Source organism: Mya arenaria, chromosome 6, assembly GCF_026914265.1.
Source record: "Mya arenaria isolate MELC-2E11 chromosome 6, ASM2691426v1".
Lineage (NCBI taxonomy): Eukaryota > Metazoa > Mollusca > Bivalvia > Myida > Myidae > Mya > Mya arenaria.
The window spans coordinates 3,129,985-3,147,764 of record NC_069127.1 but is presented as its reverse complement, the minus strand read 5'-3'; the positions used below and the strand labels follow the sequence as shown (position 1 = coordinate 3,147,764).

At 38.5% G+C, this 17,780-nt stretch overlaps 2 protein-coding genes across 2 annotated transcripts; one reads left to right on the top strand and one right to left on the bottom strand.

Annotated features, from left to right (window-relative positions):
* Nucleotides 1-2,459: 2,459 nt before the first annotated feature.
* Nucleotides 2,460-15,682, bottom strand: LOC128238486 (placenta-specific gene 8 protein-like). The gene is made up of 4 exons (XM_052954450.1): nt 15,575-15,682; nt 9,254-9,393; nt 8,304-8,443; nt 2,460-4,038 (listed from the first exon to the last, which is right to left on the bottom strand). Exons 2-4 carry the CDS (start codon nt 9,369-9,371, stop codon nt 3,946-3,948), a joined length of 351 nt encoding a protein of 116 aa, XP_052810410.1. The 5' UTR covers nt 9,372-9,393; nt 15,575-15,682; the 3' UTR covers nt 2,460-3,945.
* On the top strand, nt 10,036-12,228 carry LOC128236863 (probable ATP-dependent RNA helicase ddx17). The gene is made up of 4 exons (XM_052951987.1): nt 10,036-10,040; nt 10,525-10,816; nt 11,042-11,406; nt 12,000-12,228. The coding sequence occupies exons 1-4, from the start codon at nt 10,036-10,038 to the stop codon at nt 12,226-12,228; spliced, it is 891 nt and encodes a 296-aa protein (XP_052807947.1).
* Nucleotides 15,683-17,780: the final 2,098 nt, after the last annotated feature.

Here is a 17,780-nt window from a genome sequence, read left to right as displayed (position 1 = left end):
GGCTATCATTCATAAGTTTGACCCGGGTAAAGGGAAGGGTTCGTATCTAATAGAGTACTATCGAAGTGTATTAACGTCGTGCGATAAAATCATTACATACCTTATTATATTACATATATTACATACCTATGCTGTCATGTTTTTTAAAATGAATACGCAACAGTCATGCGACGCCGGTTCGACGTCGAAAAGACGTCAGTTTCTCGTCTTGACGACGACAACAACAAATCGTACGACTTATCTACGAGGTATGCAAAGTTTAAATAAGTTTGCCCATTTAATGATCCGTCGGCACTTATGTCAATTTGATGCCTGGTGACCCCATATAAAAATATATCATTCGTATTTTTGTGTTGGCGGCAAATGGCTTTTCTTGAAATATATCATGACTAAAAATGTGTTTTTGGAATATTTAATTATTTCTTTTACGTACCTTTTCTCTAAAAGTCAAACCCATTCACATGATATGAAATAATATAAGTCCCCCTGCATCAAAAAGTGCACGCTATTGTTCAAAAGATATCTTATGCCGGCGCTAGGATGTGGTATCGACCAAAATGTGACGTCTAACGGACTTCTATTCATGGAATAATGTTGACGAAAAAAATATTTGTTCCGATCCAAATCCCCGACGTCTAACCGACGCCAAAATCCAAAGTCTAAAAGAATAACTCATTGGAATAAAGCCGATGTTAGGAAACCGATCAAAATCCGACTTCAAACCGAAATCTATTCCTTCCTAAAGCCGACGATAAGATCGTGATACCAACCCCATTCCAACGTTTATTCCTAGAATGAAGCCGAAGTGAAGATACGTACCAACTTCAAACCTTCAAACGACGTATATTTCAGGCATGAAGCAGATGTTAGAAATACTGGACTATACCTCCGTAACAAGACAATAACCCCGGTACTAGACCATACCCCTGGTACTAGACTATATCCCGGTACTAGAGTATACCCCCGGTACTAGACTATACCCGGGTACTAGACTATACCCCCGGTACTAGACCATACCCCAGGTACTAGACCATACCCCCGGTACTAGACAATATCCCTGGTACTAGACCATACCCCGGTAATAGACCATACCCCCGGTACTAGACCATATCCAGGTACTAGACCATATCCAGGTACTAGACTATACCCCCGGTACTAGACCATACCTCCGGTACTAGACTATAGCCCCGGTACTAGACCATACCCCCGGTACTAGACTATACCCCCGGTACTAGACCATACCCCCGGTACTAGACTATACCCCCGGTACTAGACCATACCTCCGGTACTAGACCATACCCCCGGTACTAGACCATATCCCCGGTACTAGACCATACCTCCGGTACTAGACCATACCCCCGGTACTAGACCATATCCCCGGTACTAGACCATACCCCCGGTACTAGACCATACCTCCGGTACTAGACCATACCCCCGGTACTAGACCATACCTCCGGTACTAGACCATACCCCCGGTACTAGACCATACCCCCGGTACTAGACTATACCCCCGGTACTAGACCATACCTCCGGTACTAGACCATACCCCCGGTACTAGACTATACCCCCGGTACTAGACCATACCCCCGGTACTAGACCATACCCCCGGTACTAGACCATACCCCCGGTACTAGACCATACCCCCGGTACTAGACCATACCCCCGGTACTAGACCATATCCAGGTACTAGACTATACCCCCGGTACTAGACCATACCCCGGTACTAGACTATAGCCCCGGTACTAGACCATACCCCCGGTACTAGACCATACCCCTGGTACTAGACTATAGCCCCGGTACTAGACCATACCCCCGGTACTAGACTATACCCCCGGTACTAGACCATACCCCGGTACCAGGCTATAACCCTATTATAGACCATACCCCCGGTACTAGACTAAACTGCCGGTACTAGACCATACCCCCGGTACTAGACCATATCCCCGGTACTAGACCATACCATCGGTACTAGAGCATAACCCCTTTCATAGGCCATACCCTTGCACTGTGCCATATTCAGGTACTAGACCATACCCCAGGTACTAGACCATACCTAGGTTGTAGACCATACCCCCGGTACTAGACCATACCCCCGGTACTAGACCATACCTAGGTTGTAGACCATACCCCCGGTACTAGACCATACCATCGTTACTAGAGCATACCCCCGGTACTAGACCATACCCCCGGTACTAGACCATACCCCCGGTACTAGACCATACCTCTGGTACTAAACCATACCCCCTGGTTCTATGCCTGACGCGCGGTACAAGACCATACATCGATACTGCACTGTACTAGACTAAAGCCCGGGTACTTCATCGTACATCACCATATTCCCGAAACAAGGCCATACCCGTGGCTCTAGACTGTACCCCCGTCACTAGACTGAACCTTCAGGCAATCGCTGCCACCATCCAAGATAATACTTGGAACAATAAAAGATAACACAGAAAATGTGTTTTTAACAGTTTGTTTTATTAAATACACACACTAACACAAATAATATATAATTTATAAATTTTAGTCATTTTAGGATATCGTAGAATATTAAATCTTAAAGTTACTGAACAACTGAAGATTAAGGCAGAATTGATAACAAGCTCTAGATTCCGAGATATATTTCCAGCTCTTTTATATATTGCTGTTGCATTAGACTGTGATCTCCCAAGTGTTTTTGGTGGTAACTGACAAAAAGTTGGGGTCTCTTTCATAATGGTTTGGATCTCTTGTGTACCTTTGATCGCAAAGTGCATTCATACTTATTGAAAAAAAGCCTGGGAAGGATAAGAGTTGCAAGAAGGAATAATCTTACAGCTCCTTTACTTTTATTTACTAATACTCCTACACCTAAGGCTAAGCTTATATTGATAGCCTATCTAAGAATATAAGTATCTTCCATGGCTGAGATTGTAAGATAGGTTCATGCCGACCCGTACGTAGGGTGTTTTGCGGAAACGAGGTTTACCGAGTTTCCGCAAAACACCCTGCGCGAGGGTCGGGATGAACCTATCTTACACGAGCGGCTATGGTAGATGCTTTTTCTCCCACCTCAGTTAAACAAAATTAAGTAAAAATGATTTTTTGCTGGAACTCTTTTGTGCTTAGTGAAAATAATTGCGTATGGATATGCGATAGCACGTGGTTGTCATGGATATGCGCGCAATGATTCAGTTAATGTTAATAGTCAAATCGGTCTTTTTAAATAGTTCTAAGGAGAATGAAGCATTATTTCTTGAATGTTACTTAAAAACTGTTTTATGGTGATATTTGAAGCGAGAAATAATTAATTAGCGTTCTATATATTACTATAAGACAAGATTTCCTTGATGCTACTGACGACAGTCTTCAATAAGGGAGGTAATTACAATGTTGTGACCATTACAAAAAGGAGTTCCATACCGGCATTTTATCTTCGCCCGTGGGCAAGATAAGACTATCTAGCATGGTTAAATTATTGGATCTACTTATCTGAGGTGGGAGAAAACATGATCTGTGCATACATCTCACACCGCAAATACCACCAAGTTAAACGAAAACTGGTAAGAAAATAACCTTTTTATATATGGTTCGCATACGTATTTTAAACTCATCTGCGTCAATTATTCTACTATTACCTTAAAAATGATATACAAAAACAGGTCGATGTAGAAGTAGAATAAAGCCAATACGAGAATCCACATACTATATGAATACATTCTAGTATCGCCTAGTAAATAATGTTATTGTCATGACTATCAAATTAATCAAACATAGTTCTCATGCTTTAATATCGCACGATTTTTTAAACAATTTTTGTATACATATACACAATAAACAGTGGTAAAGTAGCTCTGTTTACAAAAAAAGCAGCATTATCTTCATTTAAATGCAAGTTAAATAAAAGTGCACGATATCTCTTCGAAATCATCTCACTAACATAAATGGCCCGAACTGCTGGTCAATTTAGAGGCCCATAGCATCAAGTTCTCTCTGCATCTGACAAATGGCACACAAGAAACAGCACGACATCGCCATGCAGTCAAAGCAGATGGAACCCTGAAACAGACGGGCATAACATAAATTGCCATGAAGTCACCGCAGATGGAACCCTTACAGAGACAGTCATAATATTTATCAACATGCAGTCACCGAAGATGACACCTTGAAAAAGACGGTCATAATCTATATTGCAATGCAGTCACCGAAGATGACACCTTGAAAAAGACGCTCATAATCTATATTGCCATGCAGTCACCGAAGATGACACCTTGAAAAAGACGGTCATAATCTATATTGCCATGCAGTCACCGAAGATGACACCTTGAAAAAGACGGTCATAATCTATATTGCCATGCAGTCACCGAAGATGACACCTTGAAAAAGACGGTCATAATCTATATTGCAATGCAGTCACCGAAGATGACACCTTGAAAAAGACGGTCATAATCTATATTGCAATGCAGTCACCGAAGATGACACCTTGAAAAAGACGCTCATAATCTATATTGCCATGCAGTCACCGAAGATGACACCTTGAAAAAGACGGTCATAATTTATATTGCCATGCAGTCACCGAAGATGACACCTTGAAAAAGACGGTCATAATCTATATTGCCATGCAGTCACCGCAAATTGGGGCCTGAAACAGACGGGCACAATTGTTATTGCCATGCAGTCACTGCAGATGGAACCCTGAAACAGACGGGCATAAAATTATTTGCCATGCAGTCGCCGCTTATAGAGCCCTAAACAGACGGGAATAGCATTTATTGCCTTTGTGGTGCACCGCATATGGAACCCTAAAAGAGACGGGCATAACATGTATTGCCATACCGTCATCGCAGACATATTACCGCAACATACTGGTATAACCTTGATCGCAATGAAGTCGCCGCAGATGGAGGCTTGTAACAGAAGGACAAAACATTTATTGCCATGTAGTCACCGCAGATAGAAGCCTGAAACATACGGGAAACTATTATTGCCATGAAGTCGCCGCAGATGGAACCCAAAAGCAGACGAGCATTACATTAATTTCTATGCAGTCACCGCAGATGGAACCCTCAAACAGACGGGCATACTATGTATTGCTATGCAGTCACCGCAGATGGAACCCGGAAACAGACGGGCATTACATTTATTGCCATGCAGTCACCGCAGATGGAACCCTGAAACAGACGGGCATAACATTTATTGCCATGCAGTCACCGCCGATGTAACCCTGAAACAGACGGGCATAACATTTACTGCCATGTAGTCAACGCGGTTGTAACCCTCAAACATACGGGCTTAACATTTATTGCCATGCAGTCACCGCCGATGTAACCCTGAAACAGACGGGCATAACATTTATTGCCATGCATTTCCCGTATATGGAACCCTAAAACAGACGGGCATAACATTTATTGCCATGCATTACCTGTATATGGAACCCTAAAACAGACGGGCATAACATTTATTGCCATCCAGTCACCGCCGATGTAACCCTGAAACAGACGGGCATAACATTTACTGCCATGCAGTCACCGCCGATGTAACCCTGAAACAGACGGGCATAAAATTATTTGCCATGCAGTCGCCGCTTATAGAGCCCTAAACAGACGGGAATAGCATGTATTGCCTTGTAGTGCACCGCATATGTAACCCTAAAAGAGACGGGCATAACATGTATTGCCATACCGTCATCGCAGACATATTACCGCAACATACTGGTATAACCTTGATCGCAATGAAGTCGCCGCAGATGGAGGCTTGTAACAGAAGGACAAAACATTTATTGCCATGTAGTCACCGCAGATAGAAGCCTGAAACATACGGGAAACTATTATTGCCATGAAGTCGCCGCAGATGGAACCCAAAAACAGACGAGCATTACATTAATTTCTATGCAGTCACCGCAGATGGAACCCTCAAACAGACGGGCATACTATGTATTGCTATGCAGTCACCGCAGATGGAACCCGGAAGCAGACGGGCATTACATTTATTGCCATGCAGTCCCCGTATATGGAACCCTGAAACAGACGGGCATAACATTTATTGCCATGCAGTCACCGCCGATGTAACCCTGAAACAGACGGGCATAACATTTACTGCCATGTAGTCAACGCGGTTGTAACCCTCAAACATACGGGCTTAACATTTATTGCCATGCAGTCACCGCCGATGTAACCCTGAAACAGACGGGCATAACATTTATTGCCATGCATTTCCCGTATATGGAACCCTAAAACAGACGGGCATAACATTTATTGCCATGCATTACCCGTATATGGAACCCTGAAACAGACGGGCATAACATTTACTGCCATGCAGTCACCGCCGATGTAACCCTGAAACAGACGGGCATAACATTTATTGCCATGCAGTCACCGCCGATGTAACCCTGAAACAGACGGGCATAACATTTACTGCCATGTAGGCACCGCCGATGGAACCCTGAAACATATGGTTAGAACATTATTCAGTTACATTGATACATGGCCAGAAATATTATTATTTTTAAAGTTTGTTCGATGCAGAACAGATATTAATGCTCGTACACGTATAACACGATGCTTATTACACATATCTAACGAAACCCATTGGGCACTAGAATAAGATTACCAACAAAGGTTGCAATTTGATAGTTTTCAGATATTATGTAACCTTAAGATGATAACTACTTTAAGTTAAACCCGTTTTAGTAATGGCATGCAAGATTCGAGTACAGTATAGTTTGTAGTGCGAGTGCACTATTTGACATGTTTACACATGAAGTGCTGACGTCACTGGTGCGCGCGCATATCTCGGGGAGTTCGAGATCAGCTGTAGAAGAAGCAAGACGTACTTTGATATTCTGCTTAAAAAATACCTCACGTGTTCTTTCCTTAAAGTTAATGGTAAGCTAGGTTTGGTCTAAGTAAATAATAGGGAATACTTTAAGTTTTGCATCATACAACTTGAATTTCAAAAGGGGTATTTATCAGTTAAGTTATAGTCACTTGAGATCTTTATTTGATTTACTGGCTGATGTCTGCTCGATTTTGTTTAAGCTTTTTTATTACCATTGAATGCAATTGAGAAATCATTTGACTTAATACAGTGTAAAAAATATGATTTATGTTTTTGTATCGAAGGTTTGGTTGTATTTCTAAATATGAATTTGCTTGATAATGCAGACTGCGTTGGAAAAGGCCAGAAAAAAAAAACAACAACAAAAAAAAAAAAAAACATTTTTTTTTTAATTTTCATTTTTTGCAAAGGTGAAACATACATGCTTGATAACATAGTTTGGTTTAGTACGGAGTTGAGCAAATTGTATCAAAAATTTGTTAATATACCATTTGCATTCAAAAGAAGAAAAAAAAACACTTTCAGCAACACTAATAATATGTTTTTGTTGTACAAAAATCACCCCGAATGCATTTAAACAATCTAATAAAAAAGCGTTTTGTTTCTTCGTGGATGTTTGCCATCATTTTTGCGACTGTTTATTGTTGGTAATGTGCATGACACTTCATATATACCAGGAGCAGCAGGCGATAAATTTAACTCGACCCTCGTCATTTTACCTCGTCTTCGAACTAGGAATGGGTATTTTGGCAAAAACGCTGTGCAAATATGACGTTTACTGATCAGCGTATGATTATAACTCGATTGGAATAAAATAAGATAATGCATACCAATTGATGTAGCTATTTTGTTTATATCATACATAGTTTTACTACTTTGTGTTTTGACAACCTGTAAATATGACATACTCCTAGTGTAAGTATTTGTCATTGCTGGCATTTGTCGCACGTTTGTCTACAATAATGATTCTATGACGACCATCATTAATAAAAAGGTGACATCGTCGTCATTGACTGATTAAAATAGATACTTCATTAAAGATGTTGGGAACTGTTAAAATGCATTAAAACAGGCAAACAAAATGAGATATAACAAAAAATATCGATATGACTTGCCCCTACGTTCCGATATGTATGACTTTTGTTCCGTATTGAAATATCTCGGTGTATCGATGGAATCTTACACCCCTTTGAACTAAGCTTCCGCATTAAATAACAAAATCTTAGCAGCAGATCAAGATAGTTGGAGTTTGGGTATTCGATCGCTTCATTCGTCTGACATATATTTACATCTTAATGAAATATGTGTACACAAATATGATGATTGAAGAACACCATTTGTCCTATACAAATATTAACCTGTATTCATCACATTGTCCTCACGCGGGTTATGGGGGCTATGAGACCCCCGGGGACAAGGTAGGACATACGCTTACAATTACCCGTCAGTATGAAGATATAATAGTTTTTTTGCCGCATTCAACGTACCTCAACACCTCCAAGCGTCCTGATTCTGGCCCTGAGTGCAATTAGACCCCCGGGGACACACCAGGGCATGCACATACACTCACCCGCCCGTGTCGAGATGTTACAGATGGCGCACGTCAGGCAGAAATATGTCATCATCACTGATATAAAAAGAAGGGCTAAATCAATGTTAACATTTCGAATATATATGTATACTAATTGCATGGATAGGACTTAAGCAACGAATAACAAAAATAACGAAATCCCAACTAAGACTTTGTCATTCATGGTGTTTGATTCATGTTTCATTTATTTGTATACTGCATGATACGTTAAATTTTAATTTCTCAGGGCATGGCTACCATGTGGTATCTGCACAGTCATGTAACATGCACTGTAAAATGGGTACCACAAGGCATCTGCACAATCATATAACATGCACTATACCATGGATACCATATGTCGTCTGCACAGTCATGAAACATGCACTTTACCATGGATACCATATGTCGTCTGCACAGTCATGAAACATGCACTATAACATGGATAACATATGGCACATGCACAGTCAATTAACATGCACAGTAACACGGTAACCAAATGACGTCTGTACATTCATGTAACATGCACTATAACATGGGTACCGTATGGCATTTGGACAGTCATATAACATGCACTATACCATGGACACCATATGTCGTCTGCTCAGTCATAAAACATGCACTTTACCATGGGTAGGTACCATATGGCATCACCACAGTCATGAAACATTCACTTTAATGAAGGTAAGACTCGAGTGTGATATAGATCTAAGCCATTTGGTTAGCCACTCCTTAGGTTTAAGGTGAGACCATTGATAACAATAATTAAAATGATTAACATTGTACTGTATAGGTGACTAGATTTATTCAAGTGCTGCAATTGAGTACAGCATGGCCCGTTGTTACATGAGGGTTTGTTCTGTTACCCACATGATTTGCAGTCGGAGCAGCAAGCACATATCCCGCTATTCCAGTCTCTGTGGCCCTGAACAGACCCGATCAGCATCTGTCTGCCCGCCGGCTGCTGGGTTACCACTATGGTGTTCATCTGTGTTGTTCACAGGTCTAGCCTGCAAGCATGTGCGTTATACATAACATGACTTAGTTTATTGATTAGATTATTTATTGAGCTAACCCCAACATTATTTTTTATTTTATTGTAAAATTTGTACGCTGATTTGTGTGTGTTTTTATTCCTATAGTATACAGTATAAACGAGGTTTCATCTTGGTAAAGCCTCTTTCACATACACAATAGGCATTTTTGTTGTACGCTTTTAACGAAGCTACGGCGAAAGGAACTGACGTACCTTAGGGAGATGTGGATTTGAAAGTAGCGTTTAGTAATTAAATACGCCTTGCACGAGAGTTGTAGGAAAACATGTCAATAATACAATGAAAGCTACAGGGACAAGCCAAGTAATTAAGAAATCAAGTATAATCCCTGTTTAGTGGCACAAAGAAAGGAGGACCCAAACGACACCAGACTAGTGGCACCACAAATGTTCCGCCATCGACTATACCTGCAACGATCTTGGGTTACTCATACATAGTTTTTCTTACGATTTGCTATGAACAGCTTTACCTCTATAAACGCGTTAAACGTGCGCATGTATATGTTTAAAGACCACTGTTCAAAGTCCAACTGACACTCATCGAGTCTGTCAAGTAATTTTCCTTCATTATTATTTATTCCAATATAAACATGGATACATGAGGTAATAAATTATCCCTCTCTCTCTCCCTCTCAGAGGCGAACGAGTGTAAAGCATTCATATATAGATTTGATTTCTTCCATTACATTTTTTTTACATTATATCTCATAAATATTAAACTGCCTGGGTAATCAATTTGGTTAATTTTCTGTCACGTACATAAATAAATAAATGGAGAGTCAGTAAAATTTTAGTCGGTTGAATTAAAATTTATGGCTCAATGCCGAATTTTGTTTTAAATAATCTGTAAAACGTTGCTTTATTGGATGTGTCAGATAAACTAAACCGTTCATTTATAAAAAAATCTTTTATCTTTTGCTTGGCCATTGCCTTCAGCCATTTTGGTTCACAAATTATTGGATTTCCATATATTGTTTAGACAACATTTACTTAAGATACACTTTAGACGAAGGATCCATGAATTATTTTTTTAATAGTAGCTCACTATAGTTGACTGAATAATTATACACATTATATCGATTGATAGCTACAACTCAACGCCTGATGCCTACAACTCATCGATTGATGCCTACAACTCACCGCCTGATGCCTACAACTCATTTCCTGATACCTACAACTCATGGATTGATGGCTACAACTCCTCGACTGATGCCTGCAAGTCATTGTCTGATGCCTACAACTCATCGATTGATGCCTACAACTCATCGAATGATGCCTACAACTCATCGACTGATGCCTACGACTCATTTCCTGATACCTACAACTCATCGATTGATGCCTACAACTTTTCGACTGATGCCTGCAAGTCATTGTCTGATGTCTACAACTCATCGATTGATGCCTACAACTCATCGCCTGATGCCTACAACTGATTGCCTGTTGTCTACAACTCATCGCCTGATGCCTGCAACTCATCGACTAATGCCTGCAACTCATTGCCTGATAATGCCTACAACCCATCGCCTGATGCCTGCAACTCATTGCCGGATGACGCCTACACCTCATCGCCTGATGCCTACAACTCATCGCCTGATGCCTGCAAGTCATTGTCTGATACCTACACCTCATCGCCTGATGCCTACAACTCATCGCCTGATGCCTACAACTCATCGACTGATGCCTACAACTCATCGACTGATGCCTGCAACTCATTGCCTGATAATGCCTACAACCCATCGCCTGATGCCTGCAACTCATCGCCTGATGCCTACAACTCCTCGACTGATGCCTGCAAGTCATTGTCTGATGCCTACAACTCATCGATTGATGCCTACAACTCATCGATTGATGCCTACAACTCATCGAATGATGCCTACAACTCCTCGACTGATGCCTACGACTCATTTCCTGATACCTACAACTCATCGATTGATGCCTACAACTCTTCGACTGATGCCTGCAAGTCATTGTCTGATGCCTACAACTCATCGATTGATGCCTACAACTCATCGCCTGATGCCTACAACTGATTGCCTGATGCCTACAACTCATCGCCTGATGCCTGCAACTCATCGACTAATGCCTGCAACTCATTGCCTGATAATGCCTACAACCCATCGCCTGATGCCTGCAACTCATTGCCGGATGACGCCTACACCTCATCGCCTGATGCCTACAACTCATCGCCTGATGCCTGCAAGTCATTGTCTGATACCTACACCTCATCGCCTGATGCCTACAACTCATCGCCTGATGCCTACAACTCATCGACTGATGCCTACAACTCATCGACTAATGCCTGCAACTCATTGCCTGATAATGCCTACAACCCATCGCCTGATGCCTGCAACTCATTGCCGGATGACGCCTACACCTCATCGCCTGATGCCTACAACTCATCGTCTGATGCCTACAACTCATCGCCTGATGCTACAACTCATTGCCTGATACCTACATCTCATCGCCTGATGCCTACAACTCATCGCCTGATGCCTACAACTCATCGACTGATGCCTTCGACTCATTGCCTGATGCCTGCAACTCATTGCCTGATGCATACAGCTCAACGACTGATGCCTTCGACTCATTGCCTGATGCCTACAACTCATCGCCTGATGCCTACAACTCATCGACTGATGCCTTCGACTCATTGCCTGATGCCTACAACTCATCGCCTGATGCCTACAACTCATCGACTGATGCCTGCAACTCATTGCCTGATGCATACAGCTCATCGACTGATGCCTACAACTTATTGCCTGATGCCTACAGCTCATCGGCTGATGCCTAGAACTCATTGCCTGATGCCTACAACTGATAGACTGATGCCTACAACTCATTGCCTGATGCTAACATCTCATGTGGACACCAAACGCCAAAATACTTTCATTAATATTTGTTAATATTCATGCAAATACTTCGAACTAAAGGACGTTTCATTCTTTATCTTATTTCAAGTTTTAATCATTATATCAACAATCAAAGTCTTTATCATTTTATCAACAACTAATCATTTATCATATTGCATTTTCGTGTAGATCTGCACGTTGCATTAATGAATCATATCTTTTTATGATAACAGTGAAGTGATCGCGCGGCGGAGATTTGCTTCATCGGCAAATATTTGCAATATTAATAATTGATATACAGTTGAACAAGTCGGTTAATATAGAAACTTATTAGGGAGTTAACAACACTTTAATTTATTAAATATTGTTTTCGAGTCGTTGATAGGGATTTGATAATTTTCTGTAGATAAGTGTTTTATTTCATTTGGAATGCTATGTTTTAGGAACAAATATTAAAGAAAATCGACGTTGATTTACTTAATATATAGATTGAAATGTTTCAAAATCATACTCAAAAGTTTTTGACCGAAAATCAAATAGTAGCCTTATAAATTTGATCCTTCTTCCATACCAAGCTTCATTACATAAGCTTTCGTTATTAAGTTAAATGGACTCGTTGTTTCATATTATTACATTTCTTTCTATGGACTCCTGGGCATTCTTTTTATAATTCGTTTCCATGCGTTTAATATATCGAATAAAAAGTGTTTTTTTCATTGCCTTAATTAAAGCAATGTCCAAATTGCATTCTTAATTAAACTCACACGACTTTAAATGTGAATTTTATATAGAATTCCTTCCACGGATTTGCGTTTGATTCGTCAATATAACGCTTTTTATATCTAGCAAGCTTTTAGTGAGTAAGACGAACTCTTAATCTTTGGAAATTTTATACCGCCTTTCATTATAGGTTGAATATTATAGGTTGAATTAATGTATCTGTTTTGATTTTGTTTGTTGTTTTTTAAACCCACTTGAAGTTAAATATTTCCTTTTTTATTTCTTGTAATACTTTGTTTGGTGGATTTGTCAGAACAGGTAAAGGCATTATGAGTTAAGGTAGTGCAAATGTTTTTATTACAAAACTTTTCCTGGGAGTGTTAGTTGTCTGTGTTCCCATTGCTATAGACAGTTTTTAACTTTGGTAAGACATTTTCGATTAAACATATATGCATAGAAATACTGTTCCTAAAGTATTCATGGGAAACGCAGTATGTCAAAGTTGTGCTTTATTTGACTGCCAACTCTGAGAACAATGGATTTATACTTACTGTGATTTAGGCCTGATTAGTTTCTAAAAAACACATAAAAAATTTGACTAGATATATAAATGATTCCTTTGCACCATTGAGCACGTATGATGCGACATCTGCAGACATTGTTTGCTTTATCTCTTTGCCGTTGATAGTAAGCTCCTTAATATGCATATTATGAAAAGATACGACCACAACGGACATCCCTGTCTTTCTCCTTATTACTAGGATTCGAGTGTTGGCAAGCGTTGGGGAAGGAACTCTGGGAAATCCTTCCTAATATGTTGTTGCTAATGAATATGTTTAAAAGTAAAACTGTTTCAACTGAGTATTGTTTGTCACAATGAACAATATAAAATACTTTAAACAACACTGTGTATTTCAATATATAACCAGGATAGTTTTTTCATTAGCATGAAGATATGTACCATTTGTTTCCGATGAAACAGTTCTAAAAATAAAATCAAGTGAACTTACCACCAATTTAAATAATATAAAATACCAAATAACAGTCATAAAAAATCTCATTTTAAAGCAGTACAAATTCATATAAGTGCTTTACTAAACGTCCAGGAAATAAACGATGAAAACATATTACAGGTCATTTCAACACATAAATCTAAGAATAAAGCGGTATTTGGTGTTAAAGCTACACTCTCACAGAATGGCAGCAGCTTTGGAATTAGTTTGATTTTTTACCCAAAATAAGCTTAGTTTTGCATCGACGCCTAATTAAGATGACTCACAATAGAACAGATCTCAATTGTTTGGAAAACTGCTGATAAATTAGTTTTTCTAAAAGCGTTAGTAACGCTTGAAGCCACAAAACATCAATTTTCGAACGTAAATATGAAAATCACAGATCTGATCTGTTTTCAGCAGTCCTATATCACTGGTTTCCAGACATTTATGCTAAAACTTGCTCAATTCAAGACAAAAAGAAATAAAAAAAAGTTGTCAAACGTTCAATCTATGAGAGTACAGATATAAAATATTACTTGTAATTTTTAGATTCCGATGATACCATGCAACGGATAGTGAGTAGAACTGATATAATTATATCTGAGCTACAGCTCCATAACTTAAAATGTATTCTGAAAAGGTAGGAATTCAGTGAAAAATGATATCCGGCCCACTGTTAAAAAATTAAACGAACCGTTGCGGGATTGTGATTTGACCTAAAGAGCAAAAAGATGAAAGCGCTGAAAGCGTAGGAATTCTGTAGGCGCGACATGCGCTTTTACAATTCGGTTCACAGGCAATAACAATCCAAAAAATGTTGAAGTATTTAGTAATGAGATATGACGTAAAATTACGCTTTATACGGGAGAAAATGAGGATATAACTTAATACCTAAGACATAATAATAATACTTGTAAAACATGTATTCAGTGCATTTAGGAGAAAATATATCTGCTTAATTACAAAACCTTTAGCACTTAAAGTGACACTCTTATTCAAAATCAAGAAATACATGTATATTAAACATACATTTTGAGTGATAAACATTTAACCTACTATATAATGTATTATTGGAAAATATTTATTATTCATAATAGCTGAACACGCAACAATATTAAATGATTGGTGAGTGCTAAAGTATTTATTGTGATCTACTATCGTCTTATAATGGAGAAATACCGTCTTTTCTGAACCTTTTTTTCAAATTTAACTCGTATTCTTTTTAAGAACCATTGTTTTCGACATTTATTCATCCTTTTTGGTACATTAAAACACTTGCTTTTATTTTTTTTTATTCTATGTACATTTATAGCAGTTATAAATGTGATCTGGAAAGTAGTGTAAAGGTTTAAAATACAATTTTGAATGTTAAGACAACGCTGTTTTTTATCCACATGTTAAATTTTACATTCAAGGTATATGTCAAAATCAACTGTTTATTTCAATGTGGAAAGAAAACCCGTTGACTTATTAAAGTCACGTTTTGTTTATGCACAGTACCTGTATTCCGATAGTATATTCAAAATATTAATTATTAGTATGTATATATTTAACTAGTCTATAATAAATGTACCTTGTAAGAGAAATAACCAACGATTACTTTTCCGAAAACGTCTTCTGTTAACAAATGAGTTCCTCGCTGCAAAATAATACGACTGTAGCACTTAAGTCAAATGCAACGCCCACAGATAATATATTATAAGCCTGACCTTCGGGTTTGGTTGCCAGTAACTCCAGACAAACAAGGGGCACTTGAATATCAGGAAGTTAAAAACTTAAATAAAGTTGGTGGACCATCAATAGATTTTTATTTCTTTGGCTAAAGATAAACTCAATATTTCATTTTGTTAATATGCTGTTATATTTTGTAGACATGAGTTGACGTCTGCAATTTTCACTTAAATAGCATTTCAATCACCGATCTCAGTGCTATTTAAAATTTAAAGGGTGCACAGTGTAAAGATTTAATTAATTAGTTACAACTTAACCAAGAAAAATACAGGAACTAGTCCAGTAGTCAAACATCCAAGTATAGATACTTATGCGAAGCCCATCACTTTCTTTGGATCCAAATCAGATTGTTCTGGATTTATTTTGAGAGCGTGATTAGAAAATCAAAATGACAGTGATTCTCTGTTGATTCTGGTAGTTAATTCCATGTTGATATGATATACGGTAAGAAATTCTGGTAGTTAATTCCATGCTGATATGGTAGACGGTAAGAAATTCTGGTAGTTAATTCCATGCTGATATGGTAGACGGTAAGAAATTCTGGTAGTTAATTCCATGCTGATATGGTAGACGGTAAGAAATTCTGGTAGTTAATTCCATGCTGATATGGTAGACGGTAAGAAATTCTGGTAGTTAATTCCATGCTAATATGGTAGACGGTGAGAACGAATTCGAGAACTGTTTCGAGTTATACAGATTGTCATGAAATAAGATATTTGATATTGGTCCTGTTATTTGACCGAGGGCAGTCGTATTGGCACGAAGTCCGAGGGCCAATACGCCTATCCCGAGGACAAATAACCAGGCCAATGTCAAATCACTTTTCTATTGACAATATTTTTAAATAACTTCATGCACTTAAAGGATTCAAAGTTTAAAAAACTAAATTTATTTAAAAAAATATTAACATATAACAAAGAACAACTCTTAAATACATAACATATTTAACCATTTTTATGGATTTTTAAAATAAAATGGCTGCTGTTTCCGAATTTCTAGCTACGAATCTATATATTTTTAGCCATGCTTAATAAGCCAATCAAATTCTTCAAAATGCGGGCTTTATATCTATATCACTTTTCGGCCCGTGACCGCTAACTGATTAGATATTGGCACTGTTATAGAGAATGCTATTGTATTATTGGACAAGGCAAATGCTGTGTTCAAGGGCTAATAATTAATAGTTATTTAATAAAGAATGTTACAAAATATTCGAGAGTTTCTTAGTCTATATGTGGTTACATCTACAAACGATAAAGTCAACATGTCGTTCAGATAAGTAGGTAGGGATAAATGGTTCATTTTAAAGAGTGAACAAAGCTCGTGCGTTTCTCTCCAGATATCAGAGGTATCTGACACGTTCATCTTGTATATAGATTTTGTAGGGATACCAATTGCGCTGTTCCAGATTTCAGAGGTTCCCGACACGTTCATCTAGTATATAGATTTTGTAGGGATACCTATTGCGCTGTTTCAGAAATTTTCCTTGCATATTCGATTTGGAATCATGCATGATCTTCTTGTCTAAATTGAGTTATTTGTCCCAAAGAATGTCAGTATATTCCAAATTAGACTAAAATATAGTGTCTCATCATACTGGTACGTTGCCATGCCTCCTTTTTGGTGAGGTGTATGTGCTCATGCCAAGTTGCTATAGAAGACAATGTGACTCCGAGGTGTTTGTGATTTTCGACTTCTTTGATTAAGAAGTTACTCATGAAAATAGGTAGATGATATGGTTTGTTATAGTTGCGTGAGATAAAAAGTGTTTCAGTTTTAGGCAGTTTAAATGTAACTGGTTAACGCTTCGTCCATTTGTTTATTTTCTGCAGGTCAGGTTAATAGAAGCTGATATAGGATCGTTAATTTCGCTGTTGCATACAGATAATTGAATGTTCGAATTCTTTTCAGGGTCACTGTATATTTTATTTAATTTGCTCAGCATATATTAAACAAAACAACATTTAAAACACTATTTACATATTAAAACCAGGCTTACATAACATATGCATGAATTAAATACAATAGTTTTAATCTGATTATATGGT

What these genes read in the sequence shown, in the direction of transcription:
- LOC128238486 (XM_052954450.1), bottom strand. Translation starts at nt 9,371, where the DNA reads ATGAACACCATAGTGGTAACCCAGCAGCCGGCGGGCAGACAGATGCTG. An exon ending in CTGCTCCGACTGCAAATCAT is followed by an intron (nt 8,444 to 9,253) that starts GTGGGTAACAGA and finishes TTTTTATATCAG; the next exon opens with TGATGATGACATATTTCTGC. An exon ending in GGACGCTTGGAGGTGTTGAG is followed by an intron (nt 4,039 to 8,303) that starts GTACGTTGAATG and finishes CGTCTGTTTCAG; the next exon opens with GGTTCCATCTGCTTTGACTG.
- LOC128236863 (XM_052951987.1), top strand. An exon ending in CCTGCAAGTCATTGTCTGAT is followed by an intron (nt 10,817 to 11,041) that starts GTCTACAACTCA and finishes GATGCCTGCAAG; the next exon opens with TCATTGTCTGATACCTACAC. An exon ending in ACTGATGCCTGCAAGTCATT is followed by an intron (nt 11,407 to 11,999) that starts GTCTGATGCCTA and finishes TGATGCATACAG; the next exon opens with CTCAACGACTGATGCCTTCG.